The sequence below is a fragment of the Perognathus longimembris genome, chromosome 4 (assembly GCF_023159225.1).
Source record: "Perognathus longimembris pacificus isolate PPM17 chromosome 4, ASM2315922v1, whole genome shotgun sequence".
NCBI classification, from domain to species: domain Eukaryota; kingdom Metazoa; phylum Chordata; class Mammalia; order Rodentia; family Heteromyidae; genus Perognathus; species Perognathus longimembris.
Window position 1 is genome coordinate 52,353,312 of NC_063164.1, and position 26,441 is coordinate 52,379,752.

At 36.2% G+C, this 26,441-nt stretch overlaps 1 protein-coding gene and 1 long non-coding RNA gene across 5 annotated transcripts in view; one reads left to right on the top strand and one right to left on the bottom strand.

Moving 5' to 3' along the window:
* Tlk1 (tousled like kinase 1) overlaps positions 1 to 25,925 on the top strand; it is a 126,239-nt gene extending 100,314 nt beyond the window's left edge. For all 4 annotated transcript variants that reach the window (XM_048345256.1, XM_048345257.1, XM_048345258.1 and 1 more), the window contains 9 exons: positions 10,355 to 10,452; positions 13,764 to 13,845; positions 15,618 to 15,709; positions 15,790 to 15,879; positions 16,023 to 16,192; positions 16,348 to 16,483; positions 18,667 to 18,778; positions 19,516 to 19,623; positions 24,142 to 25,925. In XM_048345256.1, the coding sequence (XP_048201213.1) occupies positions 10,355 to 10,452; positions 13,764 to 13,845; positions 15,618 to 15,709; positions 15,790 to 15,879; positions 16,023 to 16,192; positions 16,348 to 16,483; positions 18,667 to 18,778; positions 19,516 to 19,623; positions 24,142 to 24,318 (1,065 nt within the window). In that variant the 3' untranslated portion in view covers positions 24,319 to 25,925. The remainder of the gene's footprint in view (positions 1 to 10,354; positions 10,453 to 13,763; positions 13,846 to 15,617; positions 15,710 to 15,789; positions 15,880 to 16,022; positions 16,193 to 16,347; positions 16,484 to 18,666; positions 18,779 to 19,515; positions 19,624 to 24,141) is intronic.
* LOC125350567 lies at positions 8,377 to 9,039 on the bottom strand. The gene is made up of 2 exons (XR_007210768.1): positions 8,725 to 9,039; positions 8,377 to 8,496 (listed from the first exon to the last, which is right to left on the bottom strand). It is a non-coding gene; the product is annotated as an uncharacterized LOC125350567 (long non-coding RNA).
* Positions 25,926 to 26,441: the final 516 nt, after the last annotated feature.

The window sequence follows — 26,441 nt, forward strand, 5'->3', positions numbered from 1 at the left end:
TTATAGACTAGTTTTAACTAGTTTTGAATGAGCATTAATATTAACTTTTTGAATGCCAAGATCTCTTACGTATGTTTTTGTGTGAAGTAATACAGGTAGTACGTGACTGAGTCACAGTATGAACATTTTCTTACTCCTTCCTGCTACATCACGTGTTTCTTTTCTAGAATTGATTCTCTATATACAGAACAATTAATTCACTTATAGTTTGCATGTCTTAAGAGTAGTATTTGCTGTCAAGCACCAATGATGGCTCATGCCTATAATCCTCACTACTCAGGAGGCTGAGATCTGATACTCTAGGTTGCAAGCCGGCCTAGATTCCATGTGACTGTTGCCTCTAACCACCAGAAAAGCCAGAAGTGAAGCTATTTTTCAAGTGATAGAATGCTGGCCCTGATCACAAAAGCTCAGAGGCAATACCTATACTTTGAATTCAAGTCCTAGGACTGGCACAGAAACAAACAGGAAAAAAAAGAGTAGTGTTTTCTACAACCTGATGATTTGAGGAATCATGCTATTTTATTTCACTACTGATAAAGGATAACATTTAAGTCAATTGTTTTCACATGTTCTTTTTTCTCTCTCATATTTCCTTGCTTGAAGTGGGCTCATGATTATTGTATCAGCTAGACTATATCTTTATTACTAGCTAGTACATTGATTTCAGTCTTAATTTTCTTTTTTAAAAGTTAGTAACAAGTGCTCCTGCACTTGTTTGTAAAACATGTAAACGCTTTCAAATGTTTTTTTTAAGGATTGCATAAAAGAAGTATTTGTTGGGCCATGCTTGTAATTCTAGCTACTTGGGAATTGGAGGCAAGAAAATCTCAAAAGTTTGAGCCTAGCTTGAGAAGTTAATGAGATCCTGTCTTAAAACCAGAACACAAACAAAAAGCTTATGGATGGGGCATGCCTCAAGTGGTAGATCCCTGTCTTGCATATACTTGGCCCTGGATTCAATGCCCAGTACTTGAGGGTATGGGGAATTTGGTGTTCCAAGTTAAAACAACTAAGAACCCGTTTTATATATCGTCCCCATGTGGAATCTAATTTAAAGAAACTAACCAGATACCATTTGAACCTGTTCAAATACTAGCCTTTGATAAATTCTAGTTATGGGAAAATAATTTATTTTTGAGGATTTCTGCTGGGCTGTTGGTATAACAAAATCATTAGTATGGAGCTGAAAACAACTATGAATGTTGTCATAATTCCCTAAACGGATGATTAAATTAAAATTTTAAAGTTAGTAGGACCAATAACTAATTTCTTGATGTTAAGTTTATGCTATAAATAGTATGTAATGAACAGTATGCAGATATGTGTCACTGTTTTCTAGTCTTCAAATTTTGTGTCTTCTTGATTTTACACATTCAAATATTTGTTGAGAATGTTTGATATCTCAGTATCAAATGCTAAATAGTATAGTAGGGGTTGGCTTTAATAAGTGTGTTTTGGAGTATGTGTGAGACAAAAAGGCTGGGGAGAGGGAAAGAGAAGGGAATATATTTACTTGATATGTAAGCCCTAAATATAAGCTTATGCCAGAAGTTTTATCGGAGAAATATAACCAATTTGTAATTGAAACAGGATTAGTCAAGAATCATCAGCACCAACACCAGTTTTTCTTTGCAGACAGAAGGAAATTAGCTAAACAATTTACAAAGTCATCTCAGTCTCTACTAGAACAAAAATCACATCCAACATGCCACCTGACACCATTTCTTTCTCTCTCTCTCCTTTGCTCCTTGCGATGTGGCATTCATCTCTCCTTGTGCCTCCGTTCTGAAGAGATAACAGTATAGCAACAACTCTGCCACTGAAATCCTGTTCTGTGACTGATATTGGCACCTGCAAAGAGAAACAACCAGTAACAGGCAGCGGCAGCATCAGTATTAATCTTCCATGATGAAATCTTTACAGGTCAAGAACAAGTATACAGCTCTTTCCTCACCCCTTCACAGTGGACCATGCAACTAGTTGAAATGGAAGACAATGAATGGATTGTCTACAAGTCTTTTTGAGCAGTGGAGAATACAGGGAGTTGATTTTAGGTGACTTGATCCCCAAACATTCTTAAAGTTTTGTATCCCTTTTAGGTTTTCTTTTTAGAATATAATGTCATCTAATTTAGCAAACCCTTATTATGACCACAAAAAATAAGTTTGCATATGTGACATTTCTTGTCACTTTAGGTTTAATTGAAAATCTACTACATAATGCTAGAGGGCATAATCTTTAAAATGAATCCAGAAGAAATCTTTCAAGAATTCTTCCCTCTTTCAAAGCGAACCTCAATGTATACATTGTTTCTATACAATGTAACATGAGATGCTACTTCTGTAGGTAGTTTTCAGTATAATTCTAGCAGAAATGCACTGTACTCAAGAAGATCACAGTTAATCCATAAAGAATATTACGAAGTTCCTGACTTCTTGGTGAATGTAGAAAAGAAAGGTGCTTAGAAGAATGTTTGGAATTCTTCACAACCTTTTCTCCTTACAACAGCTTCCTGCTTAAAAGAGTAATCTATGAAAAGATGACTTGCTGCAAGAATATGAAACTAATAGAAAACAGGAGACTCTGAATTGTTTATATTCTACCTCCTTCTGACATAGGCATACAAATGTTCCTGGCTCTGGGTTTCCTCATTTATAATCAAACACCTTAACTAATATTAAGTGATCTTAAAAGTATTTCCCCAGATTGTAAATATCAATCCATTTGAATAAGCAATGAAATACAACATTTGGGGAAAAATTTAACAAGCCATATTTCCCATCACTTAAGGCAGAGTTTGTTCAATTCAAGTTCGTCTAGTCAAGAGATTGCTCTTTCATAAAAAAGCAAAGAAAAAAAGTTTCTTGGCCACTAGCCTTTCCCAGTCAGAAACATAGGTTTATGTCATTTATGTGTACAGTGCATAGTGAGAGTGTAGAAAACTAATAAACTAGATATTCCCATTATACTGTTTAAAAAAGAAAAAGAAAACAACTATATAACCCACCAACATCCCCAAAAAAGTTTAAAGGATGTAGAATGCTGGGAAAAAAGACCACAGTATACTGTCCTGAAATGTTCTGCCTAGTAGATGCTAAATTTGGCATTAGTAACTCAGTAAATGTTTTAACATTAAGGAATATTGTCTGACATATCAGTATATAAAAAAAATACTAGGTAAATTTTTCCAATCATTAGACTTTTAGATTTCTTGGTTGCAAGTGATGTAGCCATTTATTTTGTTTAAGTATAATGGAGGAATTCTCAAAGAATTAAAACCCTACCTTATTTTAACAGCCATTTCCATTTAAGGATTTAAATGTGTTTGTGTATGCATTTGAAGATAGTAAATGAGCCCTTCTTCTCAGAATGAAGTGTAGAGAGAGGAAAATACCAGTGAAACATTTGTAATGAAGGTTCTAAGGATAATATCTGAGATAGCCTTATACACTTGTGAGTTTCAGGACTATCAGTAATGACTGGTTTGATGATTGGAGGTGAGAATGGAGGGAACATTTAAAAACACAAGAATTGCATAAATAACTTTTGTCTGTTCTCATTCCCTTCTTCCTCTTCCTAATATATATACACTCATACTTAAGCGAGAATATGGTTATGGGGCAGCAATTTTATAACAAATAAATACAGACCTGTTTTTCTTTTATGGGTTTATTTTCTGTTTTTTTTGCTAGTCCTGGGGCTTGAACTCTGGGCCTGGCACTATCCCTGAGCTTCTTTTTGCTCAAAGGTAGTGCTCTACCATGCCACAGTGCCATTTCCATCTTTTTCTTTGCCTAATTAGAGATACGAATCTCTTGGACTTTCCTGCCAGAGTTGGCTTCAAACCTCAATCTTCAGATCTCAGCCTCCTGAGTAGCTAGGATTACAGGTGTGAGCCACAACGGCCTGGCTAATGCAGACCTTTTTACTTTGGTGTTTTGTTTATTGTTATTGGTTTGTACTTCCATCATGACCATATCAATGAAATAATATGCAATAAGGACAAATTTGAAGTATGTAATTTCCTCCTTAATTAGTCTGTTCTTCTTTTGGCACTGCTCTTTCATTAATTGTTTTTTGTTCTTAGAGTTGTTTTTTGTTTTTTTGTTTTTTTTTTTTTTGCCAGAGTCTTGCTATGTGGCCAGATTGGCTTCAAACTCTTATAATCTTCCTGCCCCAGCCTCCCAGGCTGGGATTACAGGTATACATCACTATCCCAGGCTTCCATTGTCTTAAATAATACTTTTTGTTACTTTCACCTTTTACTTTTTAGGGTGATGAAGTGTGTGTGTGTGTGTGTGTTACTGGAGCTTGAACTCATGACCTTAAGCTTGTTGTTTTCCACTTATATGGCTGGTGCTTTACCACTTGAGCCACATCTTTACTTCCATCTATGTGTTACCAGCATATAGTTAGATATACATACTCTTGCAGATTTGTATGCTGAGCTTTGAACCTTGGTCCTCAAATCTCTGCCTCCTTGTATAGGTGGAATTACAAGCATGACCCACTGATGCCCAGCTCCTGATAAACTTTTTTTTTTTTTTGCTGGTCCTGAGACTTCATCTCTGGGACTGAGTGATGTCCCTAAGCTCCTTTATACTCAAGGCTAGTACTCTACCACTTGAGCCACCGTGCCACTTCTGGCTTTTTCTGTGATTAATTGGAAAATAAAAATCTCCTGGCCTTTCCTGCCCCAGCTGGCTTCAAACCATGATCCTCAGATCTCAACCTCCTCCTGAGTAGCTAGGATTACCAGTGTGAGCCATGGGCTCCAAGCCTGATAAACATTATAAATAGTTCGTGAAATTGAAACAGTTGTGGTTTTTTTTGAAACAGTTTTTGAGCAGTTAGCATTTTTCATTTTACTAAAATAATTTTAATAATGAAATTTTTGAAGTCTCATTCTGAACTAACTTCCTTTTTACTTTTTTTCTTTTTATGCTGCTCCTGGGACTTGAACTCAGGGCTTGAGCATTGTCCCTGGGCTGTTTTTTTGTTCAAGGCCAGAGCACTTGAACCACTGTTCTACTTCTGGCTTTTTGCTGGCTTTAAATTTAAATCTTCTGTATAGCTAGGATTACAAGCTTGAGCCACTGGGCCCTGACCGATATTGAACCATGCATTATTGTTATCTATCTATCTATCTATCTATCTATCTATCTATCTATCTATCTATCTATCTGTGCAAGTATTAGGGCTTGAACTCAAGGCCTGGGCACTGTCTTTTAGCTTTTGTTCTCAAGGCTAGTACTCTAGTTAAGCTACACCTCCACTTCCAGCTTTTTGGTGATTAATTAGAGATAAAAGTCTCATGGACTTTCCTGCCTTGCCTGGCTTTGAGCTGAAATCCTCAGCCTTTTGAGTAGGATTACAGGTGTGAGCCACTGGCACCTCACTAGCATTGTTATCATGATGCTGTTTAATAGCCTATACCACCTATAAGCTTTGGTTGCTTTTATCCGTTTTACAGTGCACCTTAAAGAAATACTTTCTTTTCACAAACTTTCATAGATTATAGGTTAGTAGAGAAAACTATATCAAAGTTTTGGGGAGCTGGGAGTAGAACACTTGCCTAGCCAAAGGCCTTGGGCTTGATCTCAAATACCACAAAGAACAAACTAGAATAGCAAATTATTCAGTTTATTTTGGCTTTATAAAATGTCAGGTTTTGGAAATTGCGTTTTTTGTTCTATGCATGCAGGATTTGCTAAATACCTCATAGACAAGTTGTTCTCTAAAGGATGTTTTGGTTTTACATGTAAAAATGCATTTTTATAACTGTTTGGTTGCTTCAGTGCTTATTCACACTACTTTTATTTTCATAATTGACATGAAGATTTGCTGTTACAAGTTGAGTACCGGCAGGAGGCAGAGATCTGAGGATCGCAGTTTGAAGCCAGTCTGGGCAAGAAAGTCTATGAGACTCTTGTTTCCAATAAACTACTCAAAAAAGCCAGAAGTGGGAACTGTGGCTCAAGTGGTAGAGCGCTAGCCTTGAACAAAAGCTCAGGGACAGCATCCAGGCCCAAAGTTCAGGTTCTAGTACTGGCAAAGCAAACACAAAATTACAGTAAATGGCAAAAACAACAACAACAACAACAAAAAAGCCTCCAAATTCATCTAACATTTTCAACTGGAATTTTTAACAAATTCTGCATTATTGCAACTTACCTTTGACTTAGAGCTGAGTGAAAGGCATATTGAGTTACCTTTACCAGAAGATATTTTGATTACAAATAGAAAACATTTCTATGCATAGATCTAGTCAGAGACAAACTATTCTGGTAAAGTTGCTATGGGGTTTATCTTCCATATAATTTTTTAACTAAAAATATTGAAGGTGGTATTTTTTCAGATTGAACAGTAGGGTCATATTGAGATACATTATACACTACTTGAATAACTTGTTTTTTTATATAAGTAATACAGAATATATGAGTTTAAAGTACTGTTAAAACTGTTGGTGTGTGTACTGTTGTCTATTTTAGTTTAATTTAAATGAGAAGAGCTATGTCCTTCCATCAATCACTAAACCTACCTCTCTAATTCAGTTTGTTTTTACTTATGTCCCTTATGTATTGTAATTGCCTACAAGGACCAATACATTTCCAGAGACATCTCTGTTTCTTCTAGATTCTCTCTGCCTTAATTAATTACTTAGCTACAGGATGAAGCCAGGAGCGAAAATTGGTATTATTACTAAGTGCAACTTAACTAGTCAGATTGTCTCTTGCTTATTTTACTACCCTGGCTTAGTTTTGCCATGAATTTGAGAATTCCATTTCAAGGTTATTGTGAGCCAAGGTCTATTTTACTTTAGGTCTTTATTGAAAAAAATTGTGAGGATGCTTTCAGAGGGCAATGTCAAGCTCAAGCAAAGAGCCTACATGATAGACCTTTGGAAATGACCTAACCAAAGATAAATTAGCTGTTCAGACTACTACTTTCTGTGCAGCCACAGCAAAACTGAGCCACCCCTCTTTCTGTGATGAGAGAGTCCATTAGATAGTGTTGTTCTTTGCATTTACTTAAGGATTCCTATTTAGTTATAGCAGACCCAGCAAAATACCTAACTGAGCTGCTTAAACAACAGAAACTCACTGTCTTACCCACCTTTGGAGTATAAAAGCACAACATCACAGTCTGGTAGAATTTGATTTCTGGTGAGAGTTTTCTTTCTATCTTAGACATGGTCTTTTCTCTATTGACCTGGAAAGGTGGGAAGAGGGCTTTTCATAAAGTCACTAATTTCATTATGAGAACTCCATCCTCATGACTTAATCTAACTAATTCCCAATGGCCCTGTCTCCAAATAACATAATCTCAGGGGATTAGGGCTTCAGGGTATGAGTTTGGAGGGAATACAGATATTTAGTCCACAATGGTATATATGCTTTTTTCTCAGTGGGATTTGAGAGAAGTTAAGAGTTAACAGAATATTTCCCCCTAGAAGTATGACACTTTGTTTTGAAGTCTAAAGATACCATGAAGTACTAATTACAAGATGAAAGATGTAAATGTATTTTACTATCTGTGATGGGTTTATGTCTATCCGTATGTAAGAGGCTATAATTCCTTCTTGTGACATTTTCTCCCAAATACTTAGAATTCAGCTTTTTCCCCTAGTGCCTTTAACATTCTATTTTTCTAGTAAACTTAGAAATTCAAACTGCATGCGTGTCTGTCTCTGCTTTTACTTTGTAGTATTTTTTGTGGGACATACTTGTTATGTTTTATTGGAGATGGACATGCTTCTTAATTTAGTGGCACATTTTACCTTAGTAAATACTTATGTTGTAATATGGGTTACTACCATTGTATTGATCTTCAGATTATAAAACATAATTAATGTGTGCTTAACAATGTAGTTGAATGTTATATACTTATGACTCAGCAAAATTTAATTTCTGTAAATTCACTGTTAAAATAGTATCCCAATGACATAATTTTAAATCAGAGTTAAAACGAACATTTTAGCTAGTGTTTTAATAATGTTTAAGCAATTTTATCAGATTTAAACATTTGACCAGTCTTCCAAATGTTAGTAATATAAAGAGCAAAAGTTATTACTTTTTGGATTGTATAGTGTAAGTGAATTCAAGTTCTATACTTCTGGGCCTTTCTTAGATGATCAGGTTTTATTTGTCCCGTAGTGGGGCTTGACCTTAGGGTCCTGAGCTCTTGCTTGGTCTTTTTTTACGTAAGACTGGGGGTCTTCCACTTGAGTCACACCTCTACTTCTGGCTTAATTGGAGATAAGTTATGAATTTTTCTGTCTGGGCTGGCTTTGAATTGTAATCTTCAGATCTCAGCTTCCTGAGTAGCTAAGATTACAAACATGAGCCCCCAATGCCTGGCTTGGCCAGTTTGTTTGTTTTTTTTAATCCTACCTTAGATGATTAAATAAGATAAATAAACTGTTTTGAGTTTATTGTTGCAAAGTTTTTAAATTATTATCCTGCTTTTTTAATGAATCTTTGATTTATGAACCTCTTTTTTTTTTTTTTTTTTTTTTTGGCCAGTCCTGGGCCTTGGACTCAGGGCCTGAGCACTGTCCCTGGCTTCCTTTTGCTCAAGGCTAGCACTCTGCCACTTGAGCCACAGCGCCACTTCTGGCCGTTTTTCTGTATATGTGGTGCTGGGGAATTGAACCCAGGGCCTCATGTATACGAGGCAAGCTCTCTTGCCACTAGGCCATATCCCCAGCCCCTTATGAACCTCTTAAGATGTCACTTTACTTTTATTATGATAAGACATTCTGTGCCAGGTAATAGCACACATCTGTAATCCCAACACTTGGGAGACTGAGCCAGAAGGATGTGAAATTTAAAGCCCACTTGTGTACTACATGAGAATATCTCAATCCTCTAGTCCTCCAAAAAAGATAAGAACTATTTTGACAAAAATTGTATTAAATGTGTATGAAATTTCCATTAAAATAAAGTTGGAAATGTAGCTCAATGGTAAAGTACTTGGATAGTATTCACAAAGCACCTAGTAGCTTATGCCTGTAATCCTAGTTACTCGGGACACTCAGATCTGAGGATACCAGTTTGAAGCCAGCTTGGACAGGAAAGTCTGTGAGACTCTTAATCTCAAATTAAATCTCAAATCAAAAAGCCAGACGTGGCCATATGGCTCAAGTGGTAGAGAGCACTAGTTTTGGCAAAAAAGTTCAGAGACAGCCCCAAGTCCTGAATTCAAGCCCCAGGACTGGCACAAAAAAGATTACAACAACAACAAAAAACCCTTAAAGAACCAAAGAGGATAGAAATAGCATATTTAGATTTAGTTTCCTAATCTAAGAAGACTTTATTTTTCTTTACAATAATTAAAATAGGCCTTAAAATGTAAGTGTTCGGTATAATTATAACAGACTTTATATCTCTATCTATATTTGAATGAAATGATGGCACTTAAATTTTCAAAGTAAATTTTAGATTTTTTGAGGTAGTCTTTATATTGAAATATAGCTAATTCTGAAGAAATTTGAAATGTGTAATATTTAGAAATAACATGATCCTCGTCATCTAAATGTATAATTATATTCATATCAGACCAAAGTAATCTACATTTACCTAAATACTCAAAAATACTTTATTTCCAAAAATTTCTACCTACATTTAATATCTGTTTAAATAATACTTAGATTGTATTTAAATATGTATGTGTGCAAGAGAGACATTAGTGACTTGTTTGCTTATCTGCTTTGGTGTCTTTTTGAATTAAATACTTTTAAAGTACATTTCCTTAGGACTTGCCTACATCGCTCTGATAACTGAGGATCTACTACCATAGTCCATAGATTTTTTATTTTAATGTCTCTTTAGGATTATAGTGGGTTTTATCCAAGTGAATGGTGATACTGTGTGTGTGCATATTCCAGATCTTCTTAAAATACTCAGTAGTTGTCTTCTTCCTTTCTTCATCTAATCATTACAAAGTAACTTTTTTGTAGTAGTGGTAAATTATTCTTTCTTAAAATCCAAATGGATCAGAAAAGACATTTTTAGTTCATTTGTGTAGTAAGTAAGCCTCAAATGACTGACTACATACCTCACAGTCATTTCAATATAGGCATTAAAATTTTATCTTACACTACCTAATAAAATCCAGCATGTCATTAGGTATAAATTTTTATGTGAAGGATAGTGTCTTGAAATAGGCTTATTTTGGCCTTATCTCTCTGTCAGGCAGTGAAAAGAACACTGTGGCCTTTTAACTCAGTGGTACTTTATAATGTACTGTTCCTTCCCATCACTGTAAAAAAAAGTTGATGCATGGGTAAAAGTACCTTTTATATCACAAATAAATTGAGCTTGTTATAGTATCTTCTCCTTATTCTCAGGAGGAGGCAGAAATCCAGGCAGAACTTGAACGTTTGGAAAGAGTCAGAAATCTTCACATACGGGAGCTCAAAAGGATAAACAATGAAGATAATTCTCAGTGAGTATTTGTTCTTCACTGCTGATAAGTTTGAACCCATTCATCCCTGCTCCCTGGAAGAGCATAAATACCACTTCCTTGTTGTTCATGTCATCACACTTAAAAAAGAGCTTCCTGTGCTAGAGGACCTTGTGTGCTATAGTCACCAGCCATCTCACCACCATCTCTTACCCTCTACTTGCTGAATGTCATAGACATGCTTACTTCCTCAGACATGTCACACACATTCCTGTCTCAGGCTTATTGTGCATGCCATTTCTACTGGCTGAATTGTTCCTTTTCTAAACATATGAGTGACTTTTTATTCCATTCCAAATTTTTATTAGGGAGGCTGTCCCTTATACCCTACCTCAGCTCCATTCCTTGCTTTAGTTGTCACAATTTGCTTTTCACATTTAGTGTTTGGTTATTTGTTTGTCTCTCCCAGCTAGATTGTAAACTTCATGAGAGCATGGACTTAGTTTTAATTCTTGTTTTATTGTCAGCCTAGACAAAGGCACTTATTAAATGCTTGTTGACTGGTGCCAAAGTTAGTTAACATTATAGCAGTGAAGGAGACTAACATAACGTATTTGGGGGAATGGGAGAAAGAACTACATGTTACAGTTCATTCTTAATTTCTAGTTATCAAGATGAGGACCATAGGTACAGTATATGTTAAAATCAAAGAAAACTATCTGTGAGTTTGTGGGAACATTATGAAGATAGAAATTAATTAAGCAAGGCACTAGATTCAGTTGGTATAAAAGAGAATTGGTAGTGGGATAACTGTGGCTCATGCCTGTGATCCTAGCTACTCAGGAAGCTGAGATCTGAGGATCATGGCTGACAGCTAGCCCTGGCAGGAAAGTCCAAGATGAGATTTTATCTCCAATAACAAAAAGTTGGAAATAGAGCTATGGCACAAGTGGTAGAATGCCTTGCTGAGTGAAAAAGCTAAAAGACAATGCCCAACTCTGAGTTCAAGCCCCAATACCAGTACACACACCACACACACCACACACACACACACACACACACACACACACACACACACACGAGGAATGGTGTCTGCTTTCACTTTTCATCTTTAAGTCTAGTGACTTAATTTAAAGCCTCATGACAATATGCGTATCATAATTGGAAATCGCCTATTTCTTCTTCTTTTATTTTGTGCCAGTCTTGAGGCTTGAATGCAGGGCCTGAGCACTGTTCATGAGCTTCTTTTGCTCAAGGCTAGTGCTGTACCACTTGAGCCACAGCTCCACTTCTGGCTTTTTTTTTTTTTTAGTAGTTTACTAGAGATATGAATCTCATAGACTTTCTTGTTTGAACTGGCTTTGAGCCATGGTTCTTGTATCTCAGCCTCCTGAGTAGCACTGTGTGAGCCATCGGCACCCCACGGGAATAACCCATTTCTGTTGTAAAATATAATTATTTTGTTTAGAAAAAAGGCCCATTTGGGATGATTAGTGTATGTATAATTCATAAATATGAAGATCTAATTCTATTGTGTGAGGTAAATGAAATAATACAGCTAATTTGTATCAGAAACCCATGGAAAACTAACTTAAAATTCTGGAAATGAATTTGTGGTTGTGTCTAACAATGATTAAAATAAAATCAGTAGTTAAAAATGTGCATTAAAGCTAAGTAGGTAGCTCAAGTTTTCAAGAAACCCTTTATTATTAAACCTAGTTTTAGTGATTTTTGAATAACATTATAAAACACAGTGCATCTGCACTTAGAAATTTTGGAAGCTGTTGTCTTATTATGCATGTTTTGGACCTAACCATGTACACGGCTAAGCAATTTTTTTTAACATTCTCTGTGTAGCAGTTCCCTTATCTGTAAAACAAACAACAACAGGTTTTATTTCATAGGATGGATGAGAATTAAATGAGTTAATAAATGTAAGTACTGGGCTAGAATATGGCCTAGTGGTAAAGTGCTCGCCTCATATACATGAAGCCCTGGGTTCTATTCCTCAACACCACATATATATAAAAAAAGCCAAAAGTGGCTCTGTGGCTCAAGTGGTAGAGTGCTAGCCTTTAGCCAAAAGAAGCCAAGGACAGTGCTCAGGCCCTGAGTCTATGTCCCAGGACTGGCAACAAAAACAAAGTAAATGTAAGTACTTAGTGTCTACAGCTACAATAAACATTGTTTATGAAAAAAATTTTACGTTAATTTTTTATACCAGTCCTGAGGCTTGATCTTAGAGCCTGGGCACTGTCCCTGAACTTTTATGCTCAAGGCTAGTGCTCTGCCACTTGAGCCACAGATCTACTTCAAGCTTATAAAAGTCTCATGCACTTTCCTGCCTCAGATCTCAGCTTCCTGGGTAGCTAAGGCCAGGTGTGAGCTGTACTAGCACCAGGCTCTAAAATGTTTTTTGCTTTTTAAATTAGAGATTAGAAACATTTCAGAGAAGTTCAAAGACAGATTTAGTCGTGGGCAGAGGACATTCAATGAATAATTTACTTAAAAACTAAATTTTTTTCCATCTGGGTATTGGTAGCTCATGCCTGTCTAATCATGAGGCTGAGGTCTGAGGACTTCATTCAAAGTCAGCCTGGACAGAAAAGACTGTGAGACTCTTATCTCCAATTAACCAGCATAAAGCCAGCTGGAAAGTGGAGATGTGGCTCAAGTGGGAGAATGTTGGGCATTAGCAAATTGAAAGCACAGCACCTTGAATTAAGCCCCAGTATCAGCATTCCCCCCCCCCCCAAAAAAAGTATATTTTTCCAAGAGAAGTGATTTCTGAAGAATAAGGGATTTCATATCAAGACAACAATTTTTTTTTTTTTTTGGCCAGTCCTGGGGCTTGGACTCAGGGCCTGAGCACTGTCCCTGGCTTCTTTTTGCTCAAGGCTAGCACTCTGCCACTTGAGCCACAGCGCCACTTCTGGCCATTTTCTGTATATGTGGTGCTGGGGAATTGAACCCAGGGCCTCATGTATATGAGGCAAGCACTCTTGCCACTAGGCCATATCCCCAGCCCCAAGACAACAATTTGAACTGGGTGTGGCAGCACTGTATTTAATCCTAGCATTTGACAGTAATTGTTAGGTATTTAAGAGAATTCTGTAATTGGCCATTGAACATGAATATTAAGCTATAAAAGTTAAATTTTATGTGTACTATTAGTCTTAGGTGGTATTTGTGTAAGTATGTGGTAGAGAATGAAAAATTCTGACTGGAATTTGAAATTAATATTAGAATAACTGAGAAAGAAATTGCTAGAAGTAGAATAAGAGAGTAGAATTTGTACAAGGAACTTTTTGTATCTTTTAATGTGCCTGAACAGTTTCTCCCCCTTTCTTAAGGTTCAAAGATCATCCCACATTAAATGAAAGGTATTTATTACTTCATCTGCTTGGAAGAGGTGGCTTTAGTGAAGTATATAAGGTAATATATTTTTTCTTCTTGCTAACATAGGAATAAAGCAGAGGTGGTTAAGAAGTATTTTATCTTTTATTTATTGATTTTACACGAATTTTTATGTCCTCATATAGAGTTTACTGTGGTTTATGTTATGTTTTCCTCAAGTTCTAAACACTGTTCTTGTATATAATCTCCATTTATTTAATCCTCTCAGCTCTTTGTTTTGTTTTGTTTTGTTGGTGCTGGTACTAGGGCTTGAACTCAGCCTTATGCTGTCTCTTGTCTTTTCACTCAAGGCTTTCATTTTTCCACTTGAGCCACAGCTCTACTTCTGGATTATTTATTTATTTATTTTGCCAGTCCTGGGGCTTGAACTAAGGGCCTGAGCACTGTCCCTGGCTTCTTTTTGCTTAAGGCTAGCACCCTGCCACTTGAGCCACAGTGCCACTTCTGGCCATTTTCTATATATGTGGTGCCAAGGAATCGAACACAGGGCTTCATGTATATGAGGCAAGCATTCTTGCCACTAGGCCATATTCCCAACCCCTACTTCTGGATTTTTGATGGTTAATTTCAGATAAGAGTTTCATACATTTTTCTATTCATGATGGTTTCTAATCAGGATCCTCAGGTCTCAGCTTCCTGACTAGTTAAGGATTACCACTAGGTTTACCAGAGCCCAGCTAATTTTCTCAACTCTTAACTTTATAAGTAAGACTGAGAGGCACAGAGAAGATGCTAATGTTCATTAGCACAGTCACTCAGCTATTAAGTTCATTATGTGACTCCAAAGGAAATATTCTTTTCTTTATTCTTTGTGTGTGTGTGTGCATACATGCACAACACGCATGTGTGCACATCTGTGTCTACATTTGTGTGTCTGCTGTGTGTGTTTTATTAGCACCTAGGAGATTACAGACATGAGCCACCAATGCACAGCTCATTTTGTGTTTTGGGGGTTTTGTTTTGTTTTGAAGGGTGGTGACTTGAACAAATCAAGTGCACTTTTTTTTTTTGAGACACTAGGGGAAATTGAGCATAGATTGGGTATTAAGGGAGATCAAGGAATTATACTACTGATATAGTTAGGTCTAAAAATAATATTTTGTCTTAAATGTGCTATTATTTCTTAGAGGTAAGTACTGAATGATTCATAAGTGAAATGAAATATTACCAGGAGCCAGGTATTGGAGGCTCATGCCTGTTTATTCTAGCTACTCATAAGGTTGATCTGAAGATTGAAATTTGAAGCCAGCTTGGGCAGATAAATCTTAGATACTCTTATCTCCAATTAACCAGCAAAAAGCCAAAAGTGAAGGTGTGGCTCAAGTGGCAGAACGCCAGCTTTGAGGGAGAAGCTAAGAGAGAGTATGAGTCCCTGGATTCAAGTCCCAACACCAGCACTTGAAAAAAAAATCACAGGGAAACACATAGAAGTGCTTAGTGGCAGAGCACTTGTCTAGTATATGCAGGGCCCTGTCTTTGATTTGTAGTGCTGCATTCCCCCAACAGAAAAGAAAATACTGAGTAGAGAACAGTTGAGAAAGATGAAATAAGATTGTCAAAACAGGGTAATTTTAAAAACTGGATAGTGGGTAAATCTTTTAACAACAAAGAAAGAATTTTTACTTTACTTTCATTATATGCTACATTAACATTAAAAAATGTAGTGTTTGATCTAATCCTATAGTATTGCAGAAATTATCACCAAAAAACTGGCTTATTTGTTTGTTTTTTAATCTCTTCAGTTACCTGGTTGTTCTATGGGCTTAACTGTTCTTTGGCTTTAATCCTAGGCTTTTGACCTTTATGAACAGAGATATGCTGCTGTGAAGATTCATCAGCTTAATAAAAGCTGGAGAGATGAGAAAAAAGAAAACTACCACAAGTAAATAATAGTACTTTATAGTTTTAATAAATTGATTTCTTAAGTTGATCATAGAGAATTAATATACTCTTTTCCTATAGACATGCCTGCAGGGAGTACAGAATACACAAAGAACTGGATCATCCCAGGATAGTTAAACTCTATGATTATTTTTCCTTGGATACAGATACGTAAGTAAATATAAGGATTTAACTTTTAAGAAAACACATTTGTTTTTTACTTTCCTTATCCTATAGTGATAATTCTTCATTTTCTATTGCAATTCTGAGTTGCTGCATAATAATAATGTCTTTTTCCTCCTTTCCCATTGTAGGTTTTGTACAGTGTTAGAATACTGTGAAGGCAATGACCTGGATTTCTATCTGAAGCAACACAAATTAATGTCAGAGAAAGAAGCTAGGTCTATTGTAATGCAGATCGTAAATGCATTAAGATATCTCAATGAGATCAAACCTCCTATTATACATTATGATCTTAAGCCAGGTAATTAATGAAAGCTGTCTAATAATTTAAGCTCTAAGAAGTATAGTTTTAGAAGGTCATATATATCATGTCTGACAACAGGGTTTACTTTCCAAACGCTAGTTTAAATAGTAAAGATAACATGCATTATATAAAGAATCTTTTATATTGTTTAGGAAACATCCTTCTGGTAGACGGGACAGCATGTGGTGAAATCAAAATCACTGATTTTGGTTTGTCCAAGATTATGGATGATGATAGCTATGGTGTAGATGGAATGGATCTAACCTCCCAAGGAGCCGGCACTTACTGGTATGTGTATTGCTAAACATATCAAAACTACCTAAATTCGTCTCGTGTTTATATGGGAATGTAAATTTATTTTCAAGTAGCTTTATTCTCTTTGCTTGCTTTTTTTGCTTATGACTGGCACTCTACTACTTGAGCCGTGATTATTTTTGCAAGTTAATTGGAGATAAGAGTCTCCTGGAGGGGCTGGGAATATGGCCTAGTGGCAAGAGCGCTTGCCTTGTATACATGAAGCCCTGGTTTCGATTCCCCAGCACCACATATATAGAAAATGACCAGAAGTGGCGCTGTGGCTCAAGTGGCAGAGTGCTAGCCTTGGGCAAAAAGAAGCCAGGGACACAGTGCTCAGGCCCTGAGTCCAAGGCCCAGGACTGGCAAAAAAAAAAAAAAAAAAAAAAGAGTCTCCTGGATTTGTCTGTAATTCTCAGATCTCAATTTCCTGAGTAGCTAAGATTACAGTTTTAGCCACTAACACCTGTCTTGGATTCTCTCCTATATATAATGTTAGAGTGGTATTTTTTATCCATATAAATATTTATGTAAGTACATTGCCTTTATTATTACAAATAAACTGTAAACGGATAGCCAATGTTCTCTGTCAGAGTTTTTTTTGTTGCTGTTGAAGTTTTTGAAAGGTAGATGTTACTGATTTCAGATGGGAGATAAATTTTTGGTATATTCTTGGTCTTTAGACTTGACTCCCCAAAATTAAAGACTTCATATAGGTCCAGATCTAGATTGAATCAGTTCCTAGATAGAAATATAGTTTAGTGTTGTCCCTTCATGTATCTGGGTGTTTAAATATGACTTAAGGATTCCTAGAGCAGTTTTTGCACAGTTCTCCTAGATCCATAATGACAATTTTCCTCATGATGTTACAGGTCTATATGAGTTTTATTTTCATGGATTCTTTTAAAACTACTTTAAAATTTCAAATTCAACTGTGTCATTTCTTAGAAATAAGATATGGGTAATATAACAATATAAGAGTTTTAGTGTATATATTTGAGATTATCATTCAGATAACTTCCTAAACCTTAATAGTGACAATAACTAGTCTTTAAACTTTTTCTTTTCACAACTAGATAAAGTAGACACTTTTATTGCTAAAACAAGTATCACTTTTTACTTGATTTAGGGTATAAGAAAGAATTTCTATCAGAAACAAGTTATTGTTTATCTTTGGTAGTTCTGCTTTAAGAAAGTTTCACGTGCTAAATACCTTGAGCTTTCTGAATCCTCAGTGATTTTTGCATAGTGAATGTAAAACTCAAGTTTTTTTGTTTGTTTGCCAGCACATTGGGACTTGAACTCCTGCCATTTGAGCCAGTGTTTCAACCCTAAAACTCAAATTTTGTGGGGTGGTTTTTTTTCAGTTTTTATTTAGTAGAATCACCCTTTTTCACAATTGTTAGTTTTACCTAAAATTTTATTTTAAGATGCTAAAGTGAATCTTTTTTCATAAAATCTGAGGTGACAAATTATTTTTCACCTTTGACTAAGAGAACCCTGCCACTCCCTTAGTCTAGTGTGATAACTGTTTAATGCCATTGTAGAGGTAGCCATAGCACCCTGCCCTAACAAGAGGAAGAAGCACAGTACTATCCATCGAGCAATGGAGAAGGCTCATGGAGGTAAAGTCTTGAAGAAGAAAAGTTGCTCATCAAATGAGATGGAGTGGTTAAGAAGAGTGATAAAAGATTTAAGAAAAAGAAAGAGAAAAACAACACAGGATAATGGAACACAGTTTGCCAGTGATGAGGGGTCATAGTGAATACAGACTTTGAAATGTATGATATTGACTGCGTTAGGATGTATCTGTGTTACAGAAAGAGATATGCAGTCTTGTTGGCAATAAGTATTCTCCAAGTGGTTTAAACAAGAGAACCATATGGTTTGATGCATATTTTAGAAAGGGAATTGCCTACAGTTTGAACTGTATGTCTATATTTGCAGATTTAAATAAATTACCGTTTATTACAAAGTTTTTGTATTTTGGCTTGAGAGTCAAATGATTCAAAAAGTGTAAATTTGTCAATAATTGGTTTCCATTGATGAACATGCTTACGTTTTTTATATAGATAAAAAAGCATTCTAAGACTGAGAATGTTTTAAAAGATTTTAAGTTAAAGGCTATTAATTTGTTGTTGTTTTTTTTTTCCTTTTTTCTCCCCATACAACTATAGGTACTTACCTCCTGAATGTTTTGTAGTTGGAAAAGAGCCACCAAAGATTTCCAACAAAGTTGATGTGTGGTCAGTTGGAGTCATATTCTTTCAGTGTCTTTATGGTAGAAAGGTAAGTTAAGGTATATCAGCTTCATCTGTATAGAAATAAATTAAATTTCTCTCAGAAATGCAAAATTCACTAATTGAAATAAATGTAGATCCTTAGGGAAAGCCAGGCTTCTGAATTTCTTTCTTGCATCAGAATTACTTTAATGTCATGCCAGTTTACTTGGATATGCTCCCTCCCACAGTTCATCTGTTTGTCTGTCCATCTGTATTTATCTGTCTTACCTATCTACCTAACATTTTTCTGCTATTAACAACACTGGCGTTCAAACACATTTTGTTCATTGTTCGTTTTCTCTAACACCCACCACAGTCTCACCCTCCACAGAGTTTATAATGGGCATAATTCCTCCTGTCACTCCTTAGAGAAATACCATCAAACATAGTCAGAAGTGTAGGTTGCTGCAGATAATATTGAGATTAGGGACTTTTCCAGAAATTCACAACATGTTATGACCAAACCCAAACCTCTTAGCTCCACATCTAGGGCTGTTTTATCTTAAACTTACATTGCAACATTACTTTCTTTTACAATGTTTCATCTTTGTTAATGATTAGATAATTTCATAAACTTTATCAGCCTGCAATCAATTACAATCTTGTTTCTCTGAGAACTGCATCCTAAATTTTATATAACGAAGGATAAGATTTTAGTACCAAAATCATTTCGTTTGGAAACTCACTTGTAATTTCTTGGTTTTGAATATTTTTTGAGATAAACTTCTCAACATTTTTTTAAAGCCATTTGGTCACAATCAATCTCAACAAGACATTCTTCAAGAAAATACAATCTTAAAAGCCACAGAAGTCCAGTTCCCTGTAAAACCAGTTGTAAGCAGTGAAGCCAAGGTATTAAACTCATCTTAAATAAGTCGTTGAAGTAACTTTCACTTGTGCTTACAGTGTGGTAAGTACTTACAAGTAAGTACAGTAACTGGAGTCACCACTGCAGGGATCTGAAATCACTAACTCAGGCTGGTGATTTCCTCAGAAAAAGGAGATTTTTCATCTTTCAAGTACCCAAATTTAGTTTCTGATTCTTTGTGCATGTCAGCTTTCAAAATTAGGTTTGGGGGAAACCCACAAGATCTGGTAGCCTTTATGTCTTTAGTAGCTCATGTTAATATTGATATTTAAGTATAAAAGAAAGTTAAAGGAATAATAACTAAAATTATATGCAACCTTTATGAAATATAGATACTGTAGTTATTCCTATTTTGTAAAGTGGGATAACAGCCATGCAAGCTACTTTGTTCAGAATCTTGCCAACTAGGGAGTGGCGAGTAGCACAAATGTGGCTCACACTATCCATGCCTGTTGACAGAGTCCCTGTCCTGGCATCTTCACTTGTAACCCATTTCTAATCCCATATATGTCTATAAGTTAACATAATAGGAAATAGTATGGGTTAATAATAAAATGTTTCTTATGCTGGGCATTTTCATCCTTTGGACTTTGATTTTTGTATTTTTGCTCCTACTTTGTCATACTTGTCACAAAGTTCACCTCTCAGTGACTCTGTTAGAGTTTTCACTTTTTTAAGTCCCATAAAATTCTTAAGACAAACTAATGAAGTTTCTGTTTTTCTGGTGCGAATACACCAGCCCATAAGAATACTGTATAGGCAAGCACAATATAGTTAATTTATGTATGTCCAATGTGTGTGTGTGTGTGTGTGTGTGTGTGTGTATCAGTGTGTATCAGTGTGTATCAGTACTGGGGTTTGAAGTCAAGCCTTTGCACTTTCTAGGCAGGCAGTCCCCCAATTGAGCCATGCCTCCAACTTTATGTTTTTATTACTTCTTTTTGCCAGTCCCAGAGTTTGAATACAGGGCTTCACACTTGCTCACCTTGCTTGCTCAGCTAGTGCTGTATCTCTCTAGCCCTTCTTTTTGCTGATTATTTTGGAGATAGAGTCTTACAGACCTTTCTATCAAAGCTAGCTTTGACCCACAATCCTTCAAATTTCAGCCTTGAATAGCTAGGATTACAGGCATAAGCCACTAGCACATGTCTTCTGTTTTTTTGTTTTGTTTTGTTTTGTTTTGTTTTGGGGGGGTTGGCCAGGCCTGCGGCTCTAACTCAGAACCTGGGCACTGTCCTTGAACTTCTTTTGCTCAGGCTAGCCACTGGAGCCACAGTGCCACTTCAGGCTTTTGCTGTTTATGTGATACTGAGGAATCGAACCCAGGGCTTCATGCATGTTAGGCAAGCAATCTACCACTAAGTCACATTCCCAGCCCTCTGCTATTCTTTTTTTTTTTTTTTTTTTTTTTGGCCAGTCCTGGGCCTTGGACTCAGGGCCTGAGCACTGTCCCTGGCTTCTTCCCGCTCAAGGCTAGCACTCTGCCACTTGAGCCACAGCGCCGCTTCTGGCCGTTTTCTGTATATGTGGTGCTGGGGAATCGAACCTAGGGCCTCGTGTATCCGAGGCAGGCACTCTTGCCACTAGGCCATATCCCCAGCCCCCCTCTGCTATTCTTAAGTAGTGTGAGTAAGTACTGTTAAGTGTTTACAGTCATAGTAGCCTTTGTAATTGAAGATGTACTGGATTTTATGTCATCTATTTTGTTTTTATAAGTTATTTAGTGATGGTTATAATATTTTGGTAAATAAGAAAATGAAAGTACAATTATCTTAGGATATATTGACTGAAGTCAATTAGTTCAAACCCTACTACCATCACCATCAAAAAAAAATAGGTAAATAATTGGTAAAATAGGGTACATATGACTCCTTTAAAATAATCTTAACCATTCCAACATGTTTTTTCCCCTGTTTTGCTTCAATGGGAAATAAAAACAAGATCCATTTGTGTGTTTGTGTGTGTGTGTGTGTATGTATGTATGCATTATATCAATTGATAGATAGCTATAGATATTGATATATAAAAAGAAATAGCCCTGAATGAGTGGAGCTTGCCACAGGGTGTGGTTGTATGGGCGGGGCGAGGGGGTGGAAGGGGAATCTCTTTTATCCATCTCTACTTCTATCCTTGGGATCTTTACAGGTTCCACACCACTATTTTAGACCTGGAATCCAGGAAAAATTGAGGAGATTTCCACATGCTTGTTTTTGTTTTTTATTTGGTCAATTATTTTACCTTACCTAATATGGATGTCTGGACTAGATTTACTTGCTGTGAGTAAATAGTTTTATTCACACACACACACACACACACACACACGACACCTTGGAGTCCTCAGAATCTTGTAAATCTTTGGACTTTGATTTTTGTATTTGTACTCAAATTTTGTCATACTTATCACAAAGCTCACTTCTTGGTGACTCTTGAGTTTTTGCTTTTTTAAGTCCCATAGACAAACTAATGAAATTTCTGAGCACTGAAGATTTCTATAACCTGTGGTCTATAACCTTTTACATCCTCAAATTCTGCTTTACAGCATGTCAGTCACCTTTAATTTGTTTTATCATTTTAAACCTGTGTGTGCGTGCCAGTAGTAATGGGGATTGAACTCAGGACCTGGGTGCTATTCCTTAGCATTTTCACTCAACACTGGCATCCTCCCACTTGAAGCACAGCTCCACTTCTGTGGAGATGAAAGTCTTAGACTTTCCTGACTGAGCCAGTTCCAGGATTCTCAGCCTCCTAAGTAGCTAGGGTTATAAGTGTGAACCTCCAGTGCCAAGCCTCAAAGAGACTATTAAAACTTTGAGGGCTGGGAATGTGGCTTAGTGGCATATTGCTTGTCTAACATGCATGAAGCCCCGGGTTCAGTTCCTCAGTACCACATAAACAGAAAAAGCCAGAAGTGACGCTGTGGCTCAAGCAATGGAGCACTAGCTTTGAGCAAAAAGAAGCCAGGGACATTGCCCAGGCCCTGAGTTCAAGCCCCAGGAATGCCAAAGAAAAAACAACTTTAGGGGCTGGGGATATGGCCTAGTGGCAAGAGTGCTTGCCTCCCATACATGAAGCCCTGGGTTCAATTCCCCAGCACCCACATATACAGAAAACGGCCAGAGGTGGCGCTGTGGCTCAAGTGGCAGAGAGCTAGCCTTGAGCAAACAGAAGCTAGGGACAGTACTCAGGCCCTGAGTCCAAGCCCCAGGACTGGCAAAAGAAAAAAAAAGAAAAAACAACTTTATTTGATAATAACCAAAAGATAAGGCATCTTAAGAAATCATATAGGGCTGGGAATATGGCTTAGTGGCAAGAGTGCTTGCCTCCTACACATGAAGCTCTCGGTTTGATTCCCCAGCACCACATATATGGAAAATGGCCAGAAGGGGCGCTGTGGCTCAGGTGGCAGAGTGCTAGCCTTGAGCGGGAAGAAGCCAGGGATGGTGTTCAGGCCCTGAGTCCAAGGCCCAGGACTAGCCAAAAAAAAAAAAAAAGAAATCATATAGACTTTTGATACATAGTAAATTAACCATAGTAAAATGAGAAAAAAAAATACATGTTTTTAGAGAAAAGTTTTCTTTTAATGACTTTCAAAGTAAAGAAGGTACAAAGAAGGTACAAAATAGCTTTGCTGTGGTAATGAAACATCTATTTAATAATATGTCTTTGTTGCATTTTTCCCTATACATGTTTTAATTTATGAAGCAGTTAGAAATTTAAAAAGGAAACATTTTTGGTGGCAGCATTAAACAGGGGCTTTTTTTAAAATCAATTACCACTTGAGAAAATTTTATCTGTTGCCAAGTCAATGCATTTCACAAATACAAAATTGAGTGAAAGAAGCCCATCAAAAGATAACAATCTATAATTCTACTTACAAATGAAAACTCAGTTATGGTATTAGATGTTGTGAAGGAGGTTACCCTGCTTGCGGTCTGAGCCAGTGCCTGGAAGGTAGGGAGTGGCCTATGGAGCTTACGTATCATCACGTTCTTTTTGTTGATTGTTGGTTACATAAATGTATTCATCTTGTGTTACACATTTGTAACTTGAGTGCCCTTCTAAAAATATACTTTAGTCCATAAAGTTAGTTTATAAGGAACTATTTTCAAATAACAAACAGTGGGGAAAATAGTGACTATTCCATAGTTTCGTTTTGTCCAAATTATAATGATGCACAGAACTGGACTGACCAAACAAAACCATAAAGGAAGGGTCATTTTAGGTATTTCTACCTAAGGAAAGTAGTAGAAAAATATACAATGGCTAAAAATTGCTGATAATTTACCCAAACTAAACTGATAATAAAATGGAGTGTTAGTAAGTATATTATTTAGCAAAAGAAAAACTCAAGAACAAAAAGTCCTAAGAATTTGTAAGCAAAATACAAATCTCTAGCAGTAAATTCAAAGGGTAGCAATTAAAATTTATACTCTAATGTAGCACTGAAAATTGTGGGTGAAGAGTTGCAATTGGCACAAGAATTCTTTTTTTTTTCCTTTAAGGCCTTTATAAGACGGTGTTTGGCATACCGAAAAGAAGATCGATTTGATGTACACCAACTGGCAAATGACCCATACCTTCTCCCACACATGAGAAGATCAAATTCTTCAGGAAACCTACACATGGCTGGGCTGACAGCATCCCCTACACCCCCTTCTTCAAGCATAATTACTTTCTGACTTGCCTCCAAGATTGGCATGATATCTTTGAATTTTTTCCAGATGCATTCTTGAGTTTGAGAGCATTTGAGTGTTTTTGTTTGTTTTGTTTTGTTTTTTTTACAAAGGACATGGATAAGAACTGTTTGTGAACTGAAGTTCTTTGTAGCGTCATTTGTATGAGAGTGGATCATGGACAGTGAATAATGCACACCTCTTACTCTGATCTTGAGCAGTGAAGGATGGCTGCCTGTTGTGCAGAAACAAGAGTACCATGTTGAGATAGATAGAAAAAAAATGGGGAGTTTGTTTATTTAGGGGAACATTGTAAATAACGTTTATAATACTTAAATATATTTGATTGTTACTAGAGAGTTCTAATATGAAGGGTAGTTTTTCATTATTAAAAACACATGGAAAAATAAGAGACATATTTCTAACACTAGAACTACAGTGCCTGGATACATCTTCAGCATTTGGCAGTTAATCTGCTGAAACCAAAGTAAGAACTGAATGACAGTGACCATTGTATTGAATGTGGGAGTTGGAATCTTTAGACAAAGGTTGGCTTTGTCATTAGTCTATTCTGGCTTTTACCAAGTTGTACCTCGAAACCATTTGTCCATTTTTTTCCACTGGTTATATAAAAGAGAGCTGTTATTCCTAGATAGTTCACACCTTTGACACAAAGAGCTGCTTATTTTGAGATCAGTTGAATTCACTAAATTATAATATCTCCAATGTGCTTTCAACATGTTAGAATTGTTAACACTTTTTTTGTTACCAGGCCTTGTTCATTAAAGCAAGAGACAATATGTGACCAAAAGCAGTTCTATGCAGGATAATGATAAATTCCCTTCTAGCTCTTATTGTAAATTGTTGTACAGATGTCCTATTTCAGTTACTAAGTTTCAGCAGCTTATTCTTGTACAAATGTTTAAAAATATGGCTTTTTAAATTGGATATTGTATTTTTTTTAAGTCTTCTTGAAGGCGCTTTAATTGCTGCTAAATGATGTTGCTTCTTTGCTGAAAATCAAATGACCTCCTTGAAGGTGCAAGTTGACTGTACATCATAGAGAGATATTAAAGCAAGCATTCATTAACAATCAAGGCATGTAAAAGTGATCCATGTTGGGCATACTGAGTTCTTCAGATCAGTTTCTTGGGTTCTAGGGCTGTGGAGCACATAGATACTAGATTTATAAATTGTTTGTTGTTATTCTACATTTTTAGAAGGTTCTTATCATCAAGGTGGGATGATGGTCCCATAAATAAGTTTCTTGTGATTTGTACAGATTAGTTAAAAATGTGAACATTTTCTAATTGCTTTGTATGGTAGAAACCAATATTTTTCAGGATGTTATTTCACTCCTGTAAAGACTTTTTCTTTATTGTCACGTTCATAATGCTAGTACTTACATGTGTAAGTTGTCCATGTTGCAGAAAATGGAGGCTATACCTACCACAGATTCCCTTAATATTGTACATTTTAAACTGTGGCTTTTATTTCTGATGTTGCAAGCCATTTTGTTGTTTTCATTGTACATAGACACATTGTCTCTTTTAAGATGCTGCTGAAATTGTAGAGAACGTAGACAAAACATAATAAACAATGACAGTTAAAATTTAAAGACTATGAAGATTACATTCAAAGACAGCTTTCAAGATTTAGGATTCTGACTTTAAGAATAATACTTAAGAATCTGCTGGGAAAAAAATCGTTAAGTATACTTGAAGAGAAATATAAAGTATTTCAAGCTGTTAAACTTACCGTTTATCAAAGCTAATCCTGGGTAAGTAACACTTAGCTATATCAGGAGAGGCTTAAAATATATACCTGTACCTCTGTATATTAAGAGCAAAGTTCTGTAAGATCACTGACATAGGCATGAAATGTTAGCATTGGTTGAGCATTTTGAGATACTGCCTGCAAGTTTTTCAGTTTTGAGTTTACATTTTTCTGAATCATAAAGAACTATATTCATAAAGTACCTGTTATTTAAGTCCTGAATTAAAATTCCAAGTTTGGTTTAAAATTTTGCCTTAAGTATAAAGTGAATGTGTTGCTAGGCATCATGGTGTGTGCCTGTAATCCCAGCAGTTAGGAGATGGCTCAAGAAAGAGTTTGAGGCCAGCCAGGGC